Source organism: Poecilia mexicana, unplaced genomic scaffold (assembly GCF_051168715.1).
Source record: "Poecilia mexicana isolate PSO_F unplaced genomic scaffold, ASM5116871v1 scaffold_17, whole genome shotgun sequence".
NCBI classification, from domain to species: Eukaryota; Metazoa; Chordata; class Actinopteri; order Cyprinodontiformes; family Poeciliidae; genus Poecilia; species Poecilia mexicana.
In genome coordinates, this window is record NW_028263386.1 from 28,180,270 (window position 1) to 28,203,082 (window position 22,813).

A 22,813-nucleotide genomic window follows, 5' to 3' on the forward strand; every position below is an offset into this window, starting at 1 on the left:
AATAACACGGAGACATGAAGCAACACGGGCATATTTTTCTAAAAGCAGCAACTTTGAACCTGAACAGCTGAACCAGATCTCTGACACCAGAGCTGCGCTACTGTTAAGCTACGAGGCTTGTTGTGCTTCGTAGTGCTTCAGAAGTAAAAAGCCCGAACCGTAACCGAACCCCTTTAGTCTGACACTAACGACAATAAACACACAGTATACTTGAAAATTAGGTAAAAACATTGTCCGTTAGAATGTTTAGATACTTAAATAGCACATTTTTACAAGAACAATGTCCAAGAATATTGCCTACTAGCATAAGCTAAGGTTAATGTTAGCCACAAAGTTTAAGTAAAACTCACCTTCGTATCACTAAATGTATAACGAGGCATACATCTTAAAACCTTTCTCCAGCTTACTTGTTGGGGCTTCGGATCGATGTACAAACCTTGGCCAAGCCCTGAAAGCATCTATTGTAAAAGGCCATTTTCAATAGATCGGAAACAATCGAGCCGCTTTTCCCCAAACGTGGAAGCTGAGGTGCAAAGAGTCCATAGAACAACTCTCAGTGACACTCTAGTCCTATCTAATAAGTAAAGAGACAAGCAGATTAATCGTACTGTTCCTGAATGTCACATTACTATATTGCAGACTTTTGGACACAGCGTTGTCCCATATATGCGACAAGTCAGTCAACACCTCCGCACAATAACTCAGACAGTGAGTGACAACTTTTTTCATCACAATGCTTATGTGTCTCTGTACAGCTAGCTTTGCTAACATCACGTCAACGGAGCTTACCTTTCTTTGAGCTACTTTTCTAAGTGACGAAAAAAGTAAGACGTCCCCACCGTCTGTGAAACTGCCTGGATGTTGAGTTAGCTGTGGCCATCGGATTTCTTATGATTTATGCAGCGCTATTATATTACTGACGATTAAACATCTTATGCCGCTGAGAGGAAACCACTGCCCCTGTCTCAGAGCGCCGTGTGCGAGTGAAAGGTGGGGAGGGGAGTAACAGAAACACGTTTTTGGCAAGTGTTGAGAAAATAAATTTAAAATAAGCTAGTTTTAAAACTTAACATGTCTTGATTCAAATGACCTAATTGTGGTTTTGAAATTAGTAATGTATTCTGACTTTTTGACCTTTAATTTACCTGTAGTTCCAGCAGATGGTTTGCTAGGATCGTTTGAACTGCCTTTTGTCTGTGTGGGAAAACAATACAGGAGAAGTTGTAGCTTTTCACACTCATCTGTGAAAGGCCGTAAACACAGCAGGGGTTTCTGGCTTGAGAGAGGGTCAGAGATAGCTCCTGGTTGGATGAGCAAAGATACGCCTTATTTGAATATATTAAAGAAAAGAAGATAAAACTTTCTACACAGAAGTAGCAAATCAGATTTGCTCTTGCAATTCTCCAAAGATGTCTTTGCACGTCTTTGCTTTTCTTTCTTTCTTTCTTTCTTTTCCAAGTCTGTCAGGGTAAATGAATATATGTCTCCATTGTTCTGCAGTGTCTGGTGTAAGTTTATACATTGTCTTATATTGGATTAAACTCTGTAATTCTGTGACGTCAACACGCATTGTTTGTTTTCCTTGTGGCCACACGCGGCCCGCCGAGAGGACCTGGGATCCAGAGGAAGAGAGAGCCAAACTTTTTTCCAAAGTTAACTATTTAGAAATTTCTTCCTTAACACAAGTCACGTTATTGCTTGGATTTTAATCGGTGCATTTTACATCCACTGAAAACAAAGATGTTAACAAATAAACTAGATAGTGTGCTGTATGTTTAGTGATATTTTAACAGTTGCGGTCTCGACTGGTCTTGAAATAAAATGCCGAGTCCTCAGCGTCCGAGACCGAGACAAGACTGAGACTAAATGCGGTCGAGTCCGAGACGAGACCGAGACCATCAATAAATGGTCTCGAGACCGGTATCGAGACCAAGACCGTTCTCGAGTACTACAACACTGGTTCTCTCCCTGGTTTAGCACACCTGCATCAAATGATGTCTCGTTAGAAGGCCTAAAGAAAACATTGACTTGCTGAGGAGGTTGTTGCTGGACTGAGGAAACGGAGAGACAAGGGTGGTAAGGCACGACCAGGCTGTGAATGGTTGGAAGGATGTCGGAGGGAAATTATGTGTCAGGTAGTGATTTTGCGGAAATGGAAGAGGGTGCTGATGGCATGGAAAATGAAGAAATATGACATACTCAAAAAGCTAAGCATAAACGGAAAAAATCAAGGCAACAAATAGAATCATCTGTTTCCGAGGCCAAAGGAGAAACAGTTACGGTGACAGAATTTAAAATAGTTTTGAAGTTTGTCAAAGAGGGTGTGTCCTTTGGTAAGTGGAATCCAATAAAGCTTAAAGAAATTGGTTCACTGGTTGGAAAGGTGAAATTTATTAAAGTACTAAGAGATGGATCTTTATTGATTATTTGTAATGACGTTAAACAAAAAGAAAGGGCACTGAATATAAAAAGAGTCCTTTGAGAGAATGTGAGAGGGAGACTTGGATGACAAGAAGTAAGTACGTGGAGTTATTTCGGGTATTCCACCCAACATGCCGGTTGATGAGATCAAATTGAATGTTTCAGGAGGGAAAGTAGTGGAAGCCAAACGATTGAAAAGAAATAAAAATAGAGAGAGGAGTGATAGTTTTTCTATCATGTTAAAATTTGAAGAGAACAGTCTGCCAGATAAAGTGTTTGTGGGATATCTGAGCTATGATGTCTGACCATTTATTCCTCCGCCGTTGCGGTGCTTTAAATGCCAGAAATTTGGACATGTCATAGCAGTGTATAAGGGGAAACAGAAATGTGGGAGATGTGCCGGGGATCATGAGTATGGGAAATGTGAGGAAGGAGCTCTGCTGAAATGTTGTAATTGTGGAGGTGGACATAGTTCAGGATTTAGAGGATGTGTAGCTAGTAAAAGAGCTGAGGAAGTTCAGAAAATTAAAATAACTACTGGCATTAGTTATGCAGAAGCAACGAAAAAAGTTCCTGTGCAATCAATATCATACCTGTGGTGTGTTATGGTCCTCTGGACGCTCCGTACCAGAAGGGGGTTATGTATATGTATGGTGTCCGGTAAACGTCACTTCAGTAAAAGTGCCTGCCGGCTAAAGATAAGCTGTTGTCAGAGTCCTCAATTAATGGTCTACAAATTACTACATGGTGTCAGAAGTGGTGACTCTTCAACGTTATGCTGCATTCCCCATCCACTCACAACTAACATCAAGATAACTGCGCAAAGGAGATTCTCATTGAGTTACATTCGCGATGTCCAATACTGAGAGGGAACGCGCTAACTCCGCTACAGCAAGCAACCCTGCTGCAGCTAGCAACGTTGGAGAGGGATTTCGCCTAAGCCCGCCAGAAAAGTTTGACTGCAGAGATGTCCAAAACTGGCCCAAATGGATCCGACGGTTCGAAAGGTACAGGATCGTATCGGGACTGGAGAAAAGGGACGAGGCTTTTCAAGTGAATACGTTGATTTATTCAATGGGAGATGAATCCGAGGATATCCTTAATGCGTCAGAGCTAACGTCTGCAGAAAAGTTGAACTACAAAAAAGTAAAAGAGTGCTTTGATGAACATTTTATTGGAGAACACAATATAGTTTTTGAAAGGGCGAAGTTTAACATGCGTAAACAAGAACCGGGAGAAACGGCCGAGAGCTTTATCAACGCGGTTCACAAACAGGCGGATTATTGCAAATTCGGGGCTCTCAGAGATGAACTGATCCGTGATCGCATTGTTGTCGGCATAAGAGATGCCACGCTCTCGGAGAAGTTGCAGATGGATGCAAAACTGACCCTGACTACAGCTGTAACACGGGTCAGACAGAGTGAAACTGTGAAACAACAACAGGGTTGGCTGCGTGGTGCGAGTGGCCCTGTATCCAGGGGCGGATCTAGAAAAATATTTATGGGGTGGCAAGAGGGGGGTCAGGGATTTTTTTGGGGTGGCAGTGTGTGTGTGTATATATATATATATATATATATATATATATATATATATCCTTGTCCCAATACAGGACAAAGAGAAATCTGTCACGAAAATATTAGTAGTGCCATCATTTGTTATTAGATATATCTATTAAATACGACTTAAAATAAAGATTAGAAAACTGATGTTTGATCAATTCTCCATGGTACAAATCTATAAACAGTTTAGTTTCTGTTAGTTCTGTCAAGATACAAGAAAGGGCGAATTTCTATTTATATTGGTCAATCGTTTTATTTTAAATATGCTGTAGGAGCCGTAGTTTGACGACTGTTTTAAATATCACCACGGTTTGCGAACACAGGGGATTAGCTCAGTTTTTGTCGCTTGTTTTTAGGAATTGCAGTGGCTGCAGTGCGCCACAATAAAGGTACAATAAAGCTGATAAACAGGTGAAGAACCAAACTAGACAGAACCACTTCTGATTGTTTGCCAAGCCAAACATCCAATAAAAGTTCCACCAAGCCACTACTGAGGCACTGGGGTCAAGTTTCTAGACACTGGCAAAAGAAGGTTCAATGTCCAAACTTATTGATTGTTCTTGGTGATTTATTTTCTTCTTTCACCAAACAATTACAGAGATCAAACTTTCATTTGTTCTCATGCTACCACTCTTGCTCTGGTAAAAACCATCAGCACCAAACCCAAATGCCTGCTGGTCCTTCACCAGAACCCCTACACTTATAGAAAGTGGACTGACCCACATTACTTCCTGTCTAAATTTAGAAAATAAATAAGAAAAATAATAAAACAAAAAATAAATAAAATCAACAATTATCAACCTACAAATAAACTCTGTAAATAATACAAAAAATAGAAATTTAAGAATAAAGTAACAAAATTCTAATGGATAAAGAAATAAAGAAAAAATAGCTCCAACAACTTCTATTCCGCCTTTTCTCGCTCTGTATGTCAGCACTACACACGGACCCGTTGCCATGGCAACCGACAAACAACAGCTCAACGAGCAGATAGAGCAGAGATCACCGATCAGGGGAATCAACACCAAACAACAAACATTTCCCACACAAAAAAGTAGCAAAAACACTAAAACAGAACATCCAGTCTGTTACATTATGTTGTCTGACAAAATATTGTGATTATTAAGTTTTCGCCTGATCACTGCGGTGGTTGATTAGCTGATTTAAACAGCTGTTCTACTGATGACTTGGTGGGCGGGTTGACCAGTTTTAGTGCTAACAGAACCAAAACACACCGAACTGCACAGCACATGTTAATGTTATCAAAGTCAATACCAGGCCAGAAACAGTTCAGCTAGTATAACTGACCCACTACTCACTTGTTCAATCTTTTCTTTAAATTAAAACGTTTTCCTCACCTGTGAAATCTGAAGCCCTTATTACCATTATCTATGGTTGAATTAACTGCTAAACATTGCGTCCGTTGTTCTGATTCTTTGCGTGATTGTAGTATTTTCCTGACCACCGATATTCCTGACTCAATGGACAGCAATGGCGCATGTGACTTACAATAAATCACGTAATGTCCAGTCCAGTAACATTTATCCATCAATGCTGCCTCGCGCTCTGTCCTTCTCTCGCACTTCCCGCTACTTAGCAGTAGGTGTCAGGTTACATTGTGTTGCATTCAATGTTGTCGGAAAAAGAGTTTCATGCTCTTAATGTCCGATTTGCCATAACTATTTATTGAATTCATTGTCGCTAGCTGGGGTGGCAACAGGGGTGGCAAGGCTCTCGTTTGGGGTGGCAACTGCCACCCCATGCCACCCCAGTAGATCCGCCCCTGCCTGTATCCATTAAGGAGCCCAGTGAAGAGATGCATGCGCTTTCACTTGCACGCAAGACAGAGGGCAGTGCACAACAGAGACCGAAACCGAACAGGTATGCGACATCGTCTGCCTGTTATAAATGTGGGAGGGCTCCATCACACAATTGGAAAGACTGCCCTGCCAAAGAGGCTGAATGCAGGAAATGTCACAAACGAGGACACTTTGCTGCTGTCTGCAAGTCTAAGTTGCCTGTACACGAGATGACAGAGGAAGAGGGACTATATCAGGACAGTCAGTTCTTAGGGGAGGTGAAGTCAGACAGCAATGGCTGGTACTCAGACATCAAACTAAATGAAGTAGTAGTTTCCTTTAAACTAGATACAGGGGCAGCAGTGACTGCCATTCTTACCAGACTGTATAGTTACAGAAGAGACAGCCCTCTATTGCACACCCACAAAAAGCTGTATGGCCCAAATAATACCAGACTATCAGTGGTAGGTCAGATTCAATGCAGGCTTGAAAGCAAGGATATAAAGTCCACTCAGTCAGTGTTTGTCATTGATAGCTTGGCTAGGCCACTGCTAGGCTTACCAGCACTTACAGAATTACGTCTTGTGGAGCGAATGGAAAAAATTGACACACTGGAGGAGAAAGGGGACCTGGCGAGAAAATTCAAAAAGAAATTCCCAAAGGTGTTTACAGGATTAGGGAGACTGGAAGGTGACTATCGTATCCGGCTGAGAGACGATGCTGTCCCCTATGCCCTTACAACCCCTCGCCGTGTGCCAATACCCTTAACTGAAAAAGTCAAGGAGGAACTAAAAAGAATGGAGGAAATGGGGGTCATCTCCAGGATAGAGAAGCCTACTGAGTGGTGTGCGGGGATAGTGGTAGTCCCAAAACCCAATGGCAAACTTAGACTTTGTGTCGACCTTACCAAGCTTAATGAAAGTGTGTGCAGAGAAAGACATATCTTTCCCTCCGTGGACCAGTCACTAGCACAGCTAAATGGTGCAAAATATTTCACAAAATTGGATGCACGGAGTGGCTTTTGGCAGATTCCATTAGCACAAGAAAGTAGGGAACTAACAACATTCATTACTCCCTTTGGCCGTTTCTGCTTCAATGTGCTACCCTTTGGGATAAATTCGGGCCCAGAACATTTTCAAAGGCGCATGTCCCAGCTCTTGGCCGGCCTTGACGGTGTTATATGCCATGCAGATGATGTCCTTGTGTCGGGAAAGAATGAAACAGAGCATGATGAACGGCTCACAGCTGTCCTGACGCGACTCCAAGAGGCAGGACTAACACTAAATGAGAAATGCACCTTTGCACAGTCGGAAGTTCTGTTTGTAGGACATAAAGTCAGTGCAGCAGGCATTGAACCAGACCCTGAGAAAATCAGAGCAATAACAGGCATGCCTGTCCCACAGAACGCAGCAGACGTTAGGCGTTTTTTGGGGATGGTGACGTATGTTGCAAAATTCCTCCCTCACTTTGCAGATTCTACCAAACCACTCAGAGATCTGCTGGTAAAAGACAATGATTGGACCTGGAGTCATATGCAGCAGACAACCTTTGACAAGCTCAAGAATGAGCTGGCATCACCAACAGTCTTGTCTCAATACAGACCACAAGCCAAGACAAAGGTGTCAGCGGACGCCTCGTCTTTTGGCCTTGGGGCAGTTTTAATGCAGAGAGAGGAAAATATGCAGTGGCGTCCAGTTGCCTACATTTCCCAAAGCCTCTCCGAAACAGAGCAACGGTATGCCCAGGTTGAAAAAGAGGCACTAGCCGTCACCTGGGCCTGTGAGAGACTCAGTTCATACCTCATCGGAGTACAGTTCACAATAGAAACTGACCATAAACCCCTCCTCGCACTCTTAGGGACAAAAGCACTGGATGACTTACCTCCCAGGATTCAGCGATTCCGGCTGCGACTGCTTAGATATATATACAACATAGTACATGTGCCTGGAAAGGCCCTCATCACAGCAGATACACTGTCCAGGGCCCCGATAAGGCATCCACTGACAGCAAAAGAAACACAGATGGAAGGGGAAGTACAGATTTTCATTAACACAGTACGTGATAACTTACCTGCATCTCAGTCCAAGCTCCAGCAGATAGCTGACCATCAGCGGCAGGACGCCATCTGCAGTCAGCTGATCCGCCAGTGCCAAAGAGGCTGGCCACGACAAGAGGAGCTGTCACAGCAGCTGAAGCCTTATTGGATTTACCAAGGCGAGTTATACATGAATGGTGATCTTTTGATGAAAGGACGACGTATTGTCATTCCAGAGACATTACAAAATGAAATGCTTGCCCGACTGCACGAGGGACATATGGGGATATCCAAATGCAAGCTTAGGGCTCAGCAATCTGTGTGGTGGCTAGGCCTGAGTGCCCAAATTACAAAAGTTGTGGGCCAGTGCGAGACATGTATTAAGTACCAACAGCTACACCCAGAGCCAATGATCCCCTCAGAGCTGCCTAAGCGGCCTTGGCAGAAAATTGGGGCAGATATGTTTTACTGGGAAAATGACTCTTATTTACTGGTAGTAGACTACTATTCAAGATACATTGAAATAATGAAGACATCTATAACTACGTCAGCAGGAATTATTACTGGCTTGAAATCTATTTTTGCTAGACATGGGGTGCCTGAAATACTGATAACAGATAATGGACCTCAGTTTTCCTCTAGCTCTTTCTCCTCTTTTGCCACAGACTACGACTTCAGACATGTCACCAGTAGTCCATACTTCGCTCAGAGTAACGGGGAGGCAGAGAGGGCAGTGAAAACGGTGAAAAGCCTCTTGAAGAAGAACACCGACCCATACAAGGCCCTGTTGGCATACCGGGTCACGCCGCTGAATCAAGGCCCTTCACCGGCTGAGCTCCTGATGGGCAGAAGGTTGCGCTCACCCTTGCCACTCTCACCCAGTCAACTTAAACCACAGTGGCCAAACCAAAAGAAATTTGCAGACAAGGACAAAGAACTAAAACAGGCACAGACACTGGCCTACAACAAAAGACATAGAGCGGAGGTCAGGCCAGAGCTAAAAGCAGGTCAGCGCGTCTGGATTACAAACACCCAGGAGACGGCTACGGTGCTGAGAGAAGCAGACACTCCTCGTTCCTATGTCATGGAGACCGATTCAGAAGTGGTGAGGAGAAACAAGGCACATCTCAGACCCTTACCAGACATTCAAAGCCCTACAGAGAATGTGGGGGACACAAAACAGACAGCAGCACCAGACATTCAAAGCCCTACAGTGAATGTGGGGGACACAGAACAGACAGCTACACCAGAAGTGAGGGTGGGGGAGAATGTGAAAAGGGTTCATCCAAGGAGGGAGGTGAAGGCACCAGCATGGCTCAAAGATTATGTCCAATAATGCAGAACATTTAAAACCTGTTCCAAATGTTATGTATGTAATTTTCAGTATTCAGTATATTCAGTGATCTGTAAGTGTTAGACAGACTGTATGCTGTTAGGTAGTCCATGTTTTGTTTAAAATTTGATCACTACTTTGGGGAAGGGGAGATGTGGTGTGTTATGGTCCTCTGGGCGCTCCGTACCAGAAGGGGGTTATGTATATGTATGGTGTCCGGTAAACGTCACTTCAGTAAAAATGCCTGCCGGCTAAAGATAAGCTGTTGTCAGAGTCCTCAATTAATGGTCTACAAATTACTACAATACCCAAAGAAAGTGTCTGGAGGAGAAAAAGAAGGATCTAATTGTACAGAATGCTGCAAGATTAAAGGCGACACTCTACTCATGATAAAGGAGGATTTTGTATTGTTCATGGTAGAAGTTGTTAACTGCACTGCTCAAACACAAAGAAAAATGGAAAAAAATCAAATAGTGAAGGCAGCCCAAAAGTATCTTGACTGTAAGAATGTTAGTTGGGAATCAATTAAGGAAAAATTAAATGAGACACAATCTTTTCAACCTCAATCATGCAGTGGTGGCCCTTCTTTATGTTAGTTATTTTCCAGTGGAATGCAAGAAGTCTTATTAGTAATGGTCTGGAGCAGTGGTTCTTAACCTTTAACCTTTTTTGAGGTACCGAACCCCCCAGTTTCATATGCGCATTCATCGAACCCCCCACCCCCCTGACACAGAAAAATAATTTGCGGTATTCTGATTTATTACTGTAATTATTAGTTGTATTACCTCCCCATGCCACTAGAGGCAGTACTAACCCCGAAAAGATGCCACTAAGGAGCAGATTTAGACTATAGAATTTGGTAAAAACTGTGAGCTTTACTGAAGACACCATAGACATAATATAAGGATAGATGCCTCATGGACCGCTCTCGCCTATTGTCGCTGACGAGATTTAGGGCGGCCATCTTGGAGCGGTACTCCACTCCACTCAGCGTTATGTGTTTAGCAGGCACAATGATGTATCAGCGGATTTAATCGATCATAACACACTTTTTTGTTACTGTAAACCATATTCAAACATCTATCAAAGCAACATTTATAAACAATTGTATTTTTTAAGTATGTTTTTAATACATAGTTCATCATATTTAAATATGCTTAGTGGCTATAACAATAGAATAGGAATGGAATATTCTGATATCGATGTATAAAGAGCATATTACAAAGCACACAACCGTTCATAATTTATTTAATAAATTATTTAGTAATATCAATATATATTTATATAACTATACAAACACTAATAAATAAAGATTAATAATGGCACAAATAAATAATGATTAATACTGAATTATATATATATATATATTTTTTTTTTTCATATATATATGAAAAACATATATATGAAAAACGTATATATATGTTTTTCAGCCGACGAGTCCAAAATCCGATGTGAGATTCATCCGTGCTGCAGTGAATCCGTCTCTCTTTATAGATATCTCCCTCTTCTTCCTTACATCGTGTCTTTAGGAAACTTTCAAAACAAAACATATTATAAAACGTATATTATGTGTTACATTCACCAGCAAAGTTTACATAGGTGGTAAAGACTATTATTTATATGTAATTATTTCACTCTGTCGAAAGTAAGATACATCCCAAATCTCCCGTTTTTGTTTTGAAGGTTTCATAACAAAACTTCTTCGATGTGAGGAAGATTGGTTGGGGGGGAAAAAAAAATGGAGAACCATTCGTCATTTTCCTTTAACTTCACAACTATGTTACTTTGAATTGGTATATCACAAAAGATTTCAATATAATCAGTGATTCTTGAGAATAGGGACAAAATCGGTTTTAATTTTCCCATATTTTTTTTAATTATTTCTCAACCTTATGTATGCAAATATGACAAATAATGTTTAGAAAATATGAAGATGCTAAGGTACAGGCTCCCAGTTGCGAATTTTTAAAAAAAAATTACATTTTTAATCGACCTGACCCAAAACTTTGTCATCACCATCTGACAAAAATAAATCTAAAATGATTTTTAAAATACCCCATTAGTGATATTTTTACTCAATTTACAGACAAATGCTTCTCAAGAAATAAAATAAATATTATTTAAAACAAAAAACAAGAAAAAGTCCATCTGATGGAGTTGACAGTGCATGACGGAGTTGACACAGAACTAAAGGTGGTGACAAACTAGTGAGTAAAATGAAAAACTTGGTACATGTGAAGTAATGCAATTCATGTAAAATACATTAAAATGAATTAGTTGCACAATTAAGTGAGATTTGACAACAATTTCACTGAAAGAGTCAGAAAAACTCTGACGGAGTTGACGAAATGCCAAACTACCTCAATTTATATGATGTTATTCTGAAGGAGGCCATATTGTAGCTCGTCAGGTCCATGAAATCTTTACATTATACCAAAATTAAGCTCTTATTTCGCAAAATTTCATCAAAGATTTGGAAAATTGTCAGTTATGGAGTTGACACATCATGGTTGTGACAAACAACTTAGGAATAAAACAGAAGAAAAAACTAAAGAATAACTGAAGCTAACCGTAGCTAACTAGCCCTCCTAGCAAAGGAAGAGAAAAGACAACGTCATGGGGTCCTCAGAAGTTCTGGTGCCCCCCAATAATGCCTGATTTTTTTACATTCTTTTCATTTCTGACGGTGTTGACAAAAACTAAGGACAAATTTCAACGGAGTTGGAAAATATTTAAAAATTATTTTTAATTCAATTTATCGATACTTTTATAATTATTTATATGACTACTTATACTTAATTGTCATAATATATAATTTTAGTATTTCTTTAATTGTTTTAAACTATAAGAATGTATTGAGTTCTGCTCCTGGACAAGGGCTTTTACAGGCATCATCCACCGACTACAATGTTTAAAATAAAAAAATATTCAGCAAAAAAAAGAAAAATATACATTGTTGTGCTCACATGACCCAGGTTAGTTTAGTTAGATATTTGAAAAAAATATATTTTGTGTATATTTTATTCAAATTTCATGCTTTATCCATAGGACCTGTTTTGTCCCTATTCTCAAGAATATATATATATATATTGCTCTGGCCATAGTTTTTTCCAGCAGGCATTCAAAGTTTTCAGCTTTCATCTCCTGAATGGCTAAGCTGTATTACTTATATTTATATACCGTAACGTTATTGGCACACATTTAGCGAAGGAGCTCGGAGACTGTTCAGCAGGCACGTGCAGAGGGGGGGCGGCTGGGGGGGCTTGAGCACCTGCCCTTTTTGCTCTTTGCCCCAAAGTGCCCTTTTGGTCAAATTTTATTTTTTTGTTTGTTTTTTGTTTTTTTGTTGGTATTATTATTTTCTAAGCCCTCTTCTGACACATAATAACATGTACTAAAATTATTTTTTTGTTTTATTTTGTTTTTTTGTACAACATAATAAGCCTTCCGGTCACCTTGTTACCTTTGACCTTTTGCCCGTGACGCATGACGCAGTTGCCTCTCGCACATATATATATATATATATATATATACACGTTTTTGGTGAATAAAGTGGAGTAGACCTGCTTCTTGTCAGATGACGGAAAACGTCGTAGTATCGTTTCTGCTTCAGCACGGAGTAGCGGTTTAAGCAGAGAGGTAATGAAATACAACAGACACCGACAGGTCTCTGCGTCTGCTTTTCTCTGAAGAACTACTGAGGGGAGGAGACAGCCAGGTGAGGAAAAACTGCTCTTATCTATCGATTCAGTATTTTTATCATACAGACAATAGGCTGTTGTTGTGCCATTAGCTAGCTGCTAGCTAACGACTTTGCTAGCAAAGCTAGATAACTGAAAAGCTTCTTCCCTGTGTACGAGGCACATCGCCCCTCCAAAACTTATCATTTCCATAATGGATAAATGTCGGATCTTCTAATTTCCTTTGCTCCATAATGTACATTGCATTTATTCTGGTGTTAAGTAAATGTATCTTGAAGGAGAATAGCACTTAAATAAAAGTCCAACAAGGATATTCATTTAGAATTAAAAATAACTCACCCTGAATTACCATGATAGATAAAGTGTATCTCATTAATGAAGGGGAAAAAACTCAACCCAGACTTTAAGTTTAGGGTCTGGTTCGCAGAGTATGTAGTTATATTTTTTCCCCAGTTATTCAATGGGAAAAATAAACTAACCTCACTTATGTAAATAAAATTGTAATCAAAACTTTTGGAATTGTAATGATTTCTTTTTAAAAAACAAATTGTTTTGTTTAAAAAACTTTTTTAAAATTAAATAACTAATTTTTGTCTTGTGAACTTAAAAAGTTATTTGCCAAACATAAACTTTTATTTGCACACATCAGAAATCTTTTGTTGTGATTTTAGGTCCTGCTCATGACGTCATGTGAGAATCACAAGCAAAACTTTGAGTCAAACAAAAACTTAGAATATCAAGAAAAGATTTCTGACATGCACAAATAAGTTTGTTTTGCAAAAAAATTCCCTTCATGAGACAAATGTATGATTAAAATGTTTAAAAAGTTTTAAGCAAAACTCAGTAGGCTTTTCCCATAGTGACATTCAATTTTTGCTTTTGTTTTTTTCTTTTTTTCTGCAGTTCCACCTTAAAGTTTGATGCAGCTCTGCTTTCCTGAATGGACCATCTTCATCTCCACTGCAGCAAACAGGCAGCTCTTTTTTTATAGATTACAGTCCACTAAAAGGTTGCATCGGGCCCTTGTTTACATTTGTAATAGTGTAATTCTCTAAAGACAAAATATGTAAATCAGAGCTAAAACGCCAGCTCTGATTTGCGTATCTTGCTAAATTGCGGGTTTGAATATTGCAATACTTTCTTATAACAAAATAGACCTGCAGAAAGAAACTACTAATAAAATAGCTTACATATGCATAGTTGTATGCTCTGTATAGAGATTTACCTTAGCTTTGATTGTATATTTCACAATTTATCATTGTTTATTAAACTCTGAAAGCTGAGAGGCTTTGTTAATATTCTGTCCTAGAATGCGGTAAGATGTGCCCTTTTTTTTTTTTTTTTTTGAGCACTGCCCTTTTATTGGTCTCTGCACGGCCCTGCTGTTTAGCCATTCAGGACGCAGAACACAATGCACTGTGACAAAAACTGCACAAAAAATTCCGTGAAGTAGCGAGACCGCGAAAGGTGAACCGCGTTATAGCGAGGGATCACTGTAATGCTCTATGGTTTGTGAAGAGATTTTTCTTTAAGTTTTATGATTGCTCTGACCAACATCTGTAGAATGAGGAAGTAAGCTGAGATATAAGCATGTGACAGTGACTTGCATGCTGCACTCACAACTTAAAACTTAACCCATCCAGTGAAGTAATCAGAATTCAGCTGACTCATACAAGTTTTACAATTTGATTCAAAAGATTATTAATATTAAGATTAATTTAGATAATTACTTTGCGTTCAGTGAAAACAGCTGAGTCATTAAAACTGCATGGAACTGAGGAAGTGTAAACATGCAAGCAGAGGCGGAGCCAGGGGGGGCCAGTGCCCCCCCTGTCATCTGATTGGACCCCCCAGTGCCACCCCCCTGATTATTGACATGTAACAGCACCAGGTCATTCCTGTACATTATTTGGAATCATTCTAAGCCAACCTAATATCTAAAGAAGAAAAACAATAAATATATGAAAAGAAAATGTATAAAACTTTATATAAGTCCATGTGATGACATAAATAAATAGATTTACATCAGGCGCGATACCAGCCTCCTTTATACTTGTACTCATAAAAACGAGCTGACATTGTTCTCCTGTATGTTTCAAATGTGCTGCGCTGTGGTTCAACTCAAAGGCTAAAGCCTTTCATAGCTGGTGGTTGTAAAACACCAAGAAGTTATTTACTGATCCTCCACAAAAAAAAAAAAAAAAAAAAAACGAAGAGGGGCCGACAATGTTCGTAGTTTGGAGCAGAGGTGGCGCTGGAGATTTTTCGTTGTCCGTCAAAGAAAAAAATAATTTTATTTCCAATTTGTAGTAATCAAACGAAACATTTAGTATTTCTCTGCTAGACTGTTTTTGAAATCAGGTAACATTTCACGAAATGACGAGATTAGAAGACGACAGAACTCTGATCGTTTCCTGATCACTTCCTTCGGCCTGCGGGAGAAAACCCCCGCAGAAGCGGATCAGCTGCGCTACACGCTCCAAAGCCTCTGGTTCGTTAAAGCGTCCAGATCAGAGGTGATTCTCTGACAGATATTGTTCTTAGTATGATTAATAATGAGCTCCACGATGTCCTCTGTTCTCTGTGCGTAAAGTTGAAACTGCCTGCGCACCAAGTGTCAGCTGCGCTTGATCACAGTCTGGACAGAAATGAAATTAAGCGACTCCACCTAAATTACCATTAATTCACCCGCTGCGGTCTGAACGCACAGCTTCACAAATTCTTCCTGGTTGCATCTGCAGAGAAATCTGCGCTGGTTCATCGACATTTGGATCTGTATGAACCAAACCGAACAATTGAACTCTGCGAGATTTTTTTTCTTTTTAACCCTGTGCAGGGTTCGGGCGTGCGTTTTTACCAGGATTTTTTATTTTTATTTTTTGCATGGTTTCGCTTCTCCAAAACGGACAGATGTTACATCTGCCGTGCTCCTTCTGTGCATCGCTCTCCTTCTGGGTGCTGGAGGGTAACATCTTCAACTCCATTTGTTAAAACTGCAGGGCGAGTTAAGTTTAATTCTTCGCAGTGGCGCCGCATAGGTTGTGCAGCGGACTGCGCATGGATCTAATTAACTTCTGCACCTTTATTTATTTCCTCAAAATAAACTGATGGCTCCTCTGTTTAGACTATAAATGGACTAAAACAACGTTGCATTGTCTTTAGTTTTCTCTGTTCTGTACTGGAGACTGGAGTTAAAGGTGCCATTTCAACTAAAGATTTGCAATGAGATTCCTAACCAAGGTGTCCTGTCCATCACTCTTCAACACGCTGTCAGCTCCTGGTCAGAAAGACACATTTAGTTCAGTGTCCATGAGATGATATTCAGAAAGGATATTTTTATTGATTGATTTTAGTTGCCTCTGCAGTGAAATCTTGCCTTTTGCCCCTCCAGAGGTAGTCCTGGCCCCCCCTTGGCCCCCCCCAACTTTAAAAGTCTGGCTCCGCCACTGCATGCAAGACGACCAAGCTATTTATAGATATTATGGAAATTTGCTCTTTCTTGGGGAATTCTCACTTCTTCAGAACAGCAGCAGGGAGGTCAGGCTTGTTGATTCTCTGCTAGTTACAAATGATGCTGTAGTGACTGTGCTGCAGCCAATCAAATAATCGGAAGCCTTCACGAGGAAGCGCCAGAGCTGTATTTAAAGAGGAAAAGTTACAGGCCACTCGGTCGCAGGTTTGAGCTGTGGAAAATAGTGTGAGTAGAGTTACGAAAAGACTTTGGCTACAACTGAAGATGAGGCTTCTGCTCCCGCTCCTGTTGGCAATTTGGATCAGCGCTCCGTTCGGCTACTGCTCTCTCCCCACCTCGTCATGCCTCCAACCTCCAGCAAAGTGGTGCTCATCTTTAGACTCAGCTGTTCAGTGTGGGGTGAGCTTTTAGTTCTTCTCTAAAACTTGTTTTGCTTTTGGCTTTTTTCTGCTGCAAAGAACAAAAAGAAACACTTATGAAATTTTTGCCTTAGGGACAACTAACCCTATCGGCATTTATCCTAAGTCGAAGAACAGTGACAGACTCGATAACAACACGAAGCCATGACAACTGTTCAGCTTGGTGTCCGGTTCTTGCTAGCTTTTTATGACTCTAGACATCCGTGTTTCGCCCTTTGGTCTCTGCTTAACATCTATGCAACTCAAGAATTTTAAGTGTTCATTATTTTTATTAAGGTCATAAAGTCAAAGAGGAAGTTCTTAGTAAAATAACCTGAGGGAGAAAATATCTAAAAAAAAAACTAAAAAAAACGAGGAAGTAAAACAGGACAGCCTTTGTCAGCCTTACAGCGTCACAGACAAACATCACAGTCAAGTTTTCTAAGTTTGAAAAGTTAAGAAATCCTCTAAAATTCTAAACAATATAAATGTGGTTATCAAACTCATAAATGCTGCCATTGTGTCAATTAATGAAACCGGTACTAAACAGGATGGAAATCCACACCTTGGTTCTGTTCTGCCACTAAAAACATTAGCATTCATATTTGGTTCCTGTTTGATTTTTTTTTATATGTTTACATACATTTACAAATAATATGACAATATCAGGTTGAAGAAGGGAAATGATATCAAACATAAACCATGACAGTGTGAGCCTTTTGCATTTTGGTAAACATTTCTAGAAACTGGTGAACACCTCGCATCCAATACCAGCCAAAAGGTCTGACTGACAAAAAAACCACATGATTTTGTGACGATCACATGATACCGCAAATAAACCAGGTGTTTTCTGGCATTTACAATAAAGGATAAAATGAATACCACATCTTTAAAAGTGACTAAGCATTTCCTGTGAGTTATTTTGAGCCAAACCGATGCAGCTGAGGATGAGGACACTGTTTAAACTCTGTAGAGGTTCAATTCAGCTTATGTTTTTTGTTGATCTGATGTAATATTTTAATCCTAAATGTCATGTTTTTAATAACTGTAAGAGCAAAATCATCATAATTAACAGAAATAAGGGCTTTCAAATATTGATCTGTGTGTAATTAATCTATATAGCGTGTTGCACTTGATGATGAAGTTCCTGAATTAAAAGGACTTTTCAATAATAATATAATCTAAAGATCTATGCACTCACCTACTTGTTTCTTTCAGCTTTTTACCACTAACTTTTTACTAATTTAGTAGCCCAAAATAAACCATTTCATGCTCATGTACATATTTGTAGTTTATAAATATATTTTTCTTGGTAATTAAGCATTTTTTTATTAATAATGAAGGTAATTACTCACAACAATGGATGTGAAATTTAATTTCGCCTCGTTTGAGCCCATTGACTCTTACAAAATCTGAGCAATAATGACCCCTGATCAAACCAAAATAACACAGTGAAATTGGTATTAGTTGTGGTGTAGGGCTGCACTGATACTGTTAAATATTGGTCTAGTGATATCAGGTCTAATAAACTACCTTCAAAACTTCAACTTCTCTTCAGTAATTCAGATTCTCTGTGACCATTGGCATCTGAGTCAGGTGATCCCACCTGACACAGTGTCAAATGGGGTCACCTGACACAGGTGATCCCACACCTGACACACCTGTGTGTCAGGTGTGGGATCACCTGACACAGATGCCAGTGGTCACATCTGTGTCAGGTGTGATCATCCACACCTACTGGAAGGATGCGTAAAGTTAAGACGATAGTTCCAGGCACCAAGCCCTAAGGAACGCCCTGATTAACTGTGCTGCAAGTGAAAGATTAATTATTTACATTTCCTGAATCTCTACAACATATTCAAATCTGTGGAAAATATTACTAAGAAATTAATAATCAAAGTCTACATAATTCTCAAATTAAACTGAAGCTGTAATGTGTAGCCTTTAAACCTTGATGCCCAGAGCAGCAAAGCAGGTGCTTGCAGACATTCTCGCCCAGATTGAGACTCCTCTGCCTTGGCCGTCTTGCTGCAGGTTTTGAAGCAGTGCCTGGAGTCTGACTTCAGGAGGAGCCGTCAGACCGAAGAGCCAGTCCAGGTTGGGCTATACTATGAGAGCCTGTGTCCTGGCTGCAGGAAGTTCCTCACTGAGATGCTCTTCCCCACCTACCTGCTGCTCGACATCATGTCTGTTACTCTGGTACCCTATGGAAATGCACAGGTAAGCAGCTGCTTAGTAGAAATATTTCATATGTAAAACTTGTCTGTTTTGTGAAGGATTTTAATTGTCTCACCACGGCAGGAGACACCTGTCGCTCAGAAGTATACCTATGAGTGCCAGCATGGGAAACAGGAGTGTCTGGGGAACATGATAGAGGTAATCACAGAGCCATGGAATCTGCTGTAGACAGACAGACTTTAGGGTTATGGTGTGAATACTGTGTGTTTTATTCATTTGATTATTTAATATGTAAAGGCCAAGGCTCTGAATGGGGCAATGGGTATCAGATTCACCACCCTCCTGCACTGTCAGGATATTTTCAATGAGAAGTCAAACAAAGTCAGTTTCCTCTGGTTGTGTGGAGCTTAGAGTAACGCAGCACTGCCCCTCCTGCACATGTTGCTGTGTGTTGCTGTTCAGCTGACTGAAAGAAATCATCCAAACTTTCCCTCACTTACTTATAGCACTACTAATTAACTCGGCTCATTTTACTCCCAGATCATCTAAAAGGTTGAATATTGAATCAAAAATATATTTCCTCTAAATGAGGCTCCAATCAGGCTGGGCATTCATGTTATAAAATATTATACATTCATAACCCTGGCAGGTTTGGTTTAAAGCAATCTTTTAATTCCACCAGCATGTTTCTATATGGTAAAGTTTGGGAGTGACTTGCATTTCACAGAAAACCTGTGCAGGAAGCAAAAGATTAGGGTAATGTCAAGGATTCCTTCCATCCTGGAAACATTCAGAGCTCATCACCAAAGATAAATTGTCAGTATACCAGTTCAAATACAGCAAAGGTCTGACCATATGGAGAGCTGTTTCATTCAAAATTAAATACATAAATATACTTATGTTTTTAATGTCATTAATAAATATTCAATTAAATGATGTCCCTATAGAATAAAGACAAAATGCATATTAAAAGAGCACAGCTTTACTTATGTATTTATTTGTTTTATTTCAAAATTTATTCATTTATTTCGTTATTTATTTATACATTTTATAATGGTGTGTGAGGGTTCTTATATAGACCAGCCAGAGAGAATCTGAATGGATTCTACAAATAATCTTAATTTATTACAAAAAAGTTCAAAAATAGTTAAACAATGAAGAATTGGGCCCAAAACCGATAACAAACCGATAACAAACTACAACTTGGGTAGTAACACTAAGAACTCAAGCACAAAACTGACCTAACAAACAAGACATGAGGGGAACATCAGACCACGACCACGACTGACACACATATGTGTGTCAGTCGTGGTCTGATGTTCCCCTCATGTCTTGTAATTAAACATACAAGAACAAATACTAGTCAATACAATACCAAATCTTTAAATTAAATAAACACTATTAGAATGAAACTGCCAAATAGAAGAAACATTAAAGAAATGGTCAAATTAAACTAAAGAAAACCAAATTTTCTCATCCCCTGGCAAACGCTGAGGAGGTTTGCCAGCCATATAAGGACATCAATTAGCTGGAGCTCTTCTGTGACCCTCCAGCAGCAGCTCCAAAGGAAACTGGTAACTCAAAGAAATCAATTTGTTGCATTTAACAAAAATATAAAGAACTGACAAATAAAGTTAACTAAATGTGTGCACTGCAAATAGTCAACTAAAGAGTCAGGCTAATGAAAATAATTTAAAAAAATAAAAATCTAAACTATTCACTAATTAATATCTAAACTAATGTTAAGGATAAACAAAAAACAATTACCGTACCATTCAGGTCTGTGTGACAGTAGGGTCACCTGTCACAGGTGTTTTATTTTGGTGTTTTATTTTGTGAGACTTACTTAGTAAAGCTACTTTACCTATTTCATGATTTATTTAATTTAATTTTAACTCTAATAATTAAGATAAATAGATAAATAAAATAAGTACATCTTCAACTACATAAATAAAGCTATAGTTAACTAAATAAGCCCTCTATAAAAATGATTTTATTCATATTTATTTTGTCTTTTCTTCATCTGGACATTTGATAGAGTATTTATATAATTTTTGAACAATTATATAACTTATACGGAAAGTTATACGCTTTCCGTATAACTGCTGCTTTGCCAATTAACATTTTTACATTAAAAAATCTAAATAACATAAATAATTTACGATTTATTTAATCATATTTTTTAAAAATGGTGCTCTTCTTTTTTTCTTTTACGTTTTTTTTTTTTTTTAATTTATTTAAATAATTTGAAACCTTTTTATCAGCCAGGACGATGAATAATTTTGGTTTTCATGTACTTTGGAACATCTGGTATGTTGATTATTCATCAGTCAGTTTTGTCCCAATGTTGTTGGAAAAATAACCTAAACAGCTCAGAGATTTATCAGTGAATAAACATTTTAGGAATCACAGGAAAGTGTTATGTTCACTGTTTCAGGTTGTTTCTAAAACCATTATTGGAAAATATTTTAGGAATACAATTGAGGCTTAAAGGTGAACATTGTTACTAATGCTGTTTCTGTTACTCAGCAGAGTTGTACTTCACCAATGAATTAGTTCCTCTACTTTCCCTAGACTTGTATAATGAACATGACTGATATGGCTTTCCCAATCATCTTCTGCATGGAGTCCTCTGCTGATGTCATCGGCTCAGCTGAAAGTGTAAGCAGGTTTTTCTGAGTGAATGTTTCTCTAGCTCGGCTGTTTTTGTTCTCGTCAGTAAATTTTATTTTTTGTTTGTAGTGTCTGAAAGTCTACGCCCCTGATCTGAGCATGGACAAAGTAATGAGCTGTGTTAATGGAGACATGGGAATGCAGTTGATGCACCAGAATGCCTTACAGACCAAGGCGTTGAACCCTCCCCACCAGTATGTGCCCTGGATCACCATCAATGGGGTATGCCTTTCAAAAGTCCAGGATTTTATGGATAACCAAAGAAAGTCAATCAGTTCTGAAGCCAGTAGTTTGATGCAACTCATAAAACTTTACCAGACAGATAGTGTCTCTGCCTCAAGGCAGCTGAAAGGAAGAGCCGCTTATTTGTTGCAAAATAGCTCAAGTTCAGTCAGATTGGAAATAATCTCTGGAAAGCAGTGTTCAAGTCTTTCCATTGTTTTTCTATTGGATTTAGGTCTGGATTTTGACTAGGCCATTCGAACACACAAATTTTTGTTTTCATCCCGCAAAGTGCTGCGGCATCTTCTGCTGTTTTGGTTTAGCCAAGTAGGGTGGACAATCGCTCCAAGATGGTGGCCGTATTTTCTGCGCCCCAGCAGCCAGTGCCTGGTTGCTCTTCATTATGTCTATTCATCTAACAGCTGCAGGACACGGGTCTTCCAGGCCTGCTGCAGTGCTGGGTCTGTGGATGCTTAAGAGCTAAACTTGCTCTCCACTGGGTTATTGTGGAAAGCTTCTATTTCTTAGTTCTGATTGACCTAGTGCATTCATCTATTTTAAAGCCAGACTCTAGAGTTTATTTAAAATTATATTTATTTTTTTAATAGGTGCATACAGAAGACCTACAGGAAAAGGCCATGTCCTCCTTGTTCACACTGGTCTGCTCCATGTATAAGGTACAGTTAATGTTTCTGATCTGACTCTTCATCCTCTCTTTTCTTACAGTGAATTAACATGTTTTGTTTTTGTTTCTCGGTTACTTTCAGGGAACAAAACCTGCTGCCTGTGGAGGGAGCCAGAAACTACACTACAAAAGTTACTGCCACAATGAATGAAGAAGCAGCTCAATGCTGCAGTCTCTCAACTGAACACTCAGAAATATTGGTTTTCTTTGTATCTTTTTCATTTTGTCTCTAAAAAAACATGGAAGATTCTGTTCACTTCATTTTTAAAACTTGCACAAATAAATAAAACCTTTCCAAAATATCTGAAATCTGATCTGTTGGTGCTTTTTCACTTAA

The 22,813-nt window shown here is 39.2% G+C and overlaps 1 protein-coding gene across 1 annotated transcript; it reads left to right on the top strand.

Annotated features, from left to right (window-relative positions):
* The first annotated feature begins 16,476 nt into the window (after window positions 1-16,476).
* Window positions 16,477-22,785, top strand: ifi30a (IFI30 lysosomal thiol reductase a). Its single transcript, XM_014978880.2, has 7 exons — window positions 16,477-16,719; window positions 18,753-18,938; window positions 19,020-19,094; window positions 21,471-21,557; window positions 21,639-21,791; window positions 22,400-22,468; window positions 22,559-22,785. Exons 1-7 carry the CDS (start codon window positions 16,585-16,587, stop codon window positions 22,625-22,627), a joined length of 774 nt encoding a protein of 257 aa, XP_014834366.1. The 5' UTR covers window positions 16,477-16,584; the 3' UTR covers window positions 22,628-22,785.
* The last annotated feature ends 28 nt before the right edge of the window (window positions 22,786-22,813 follow it).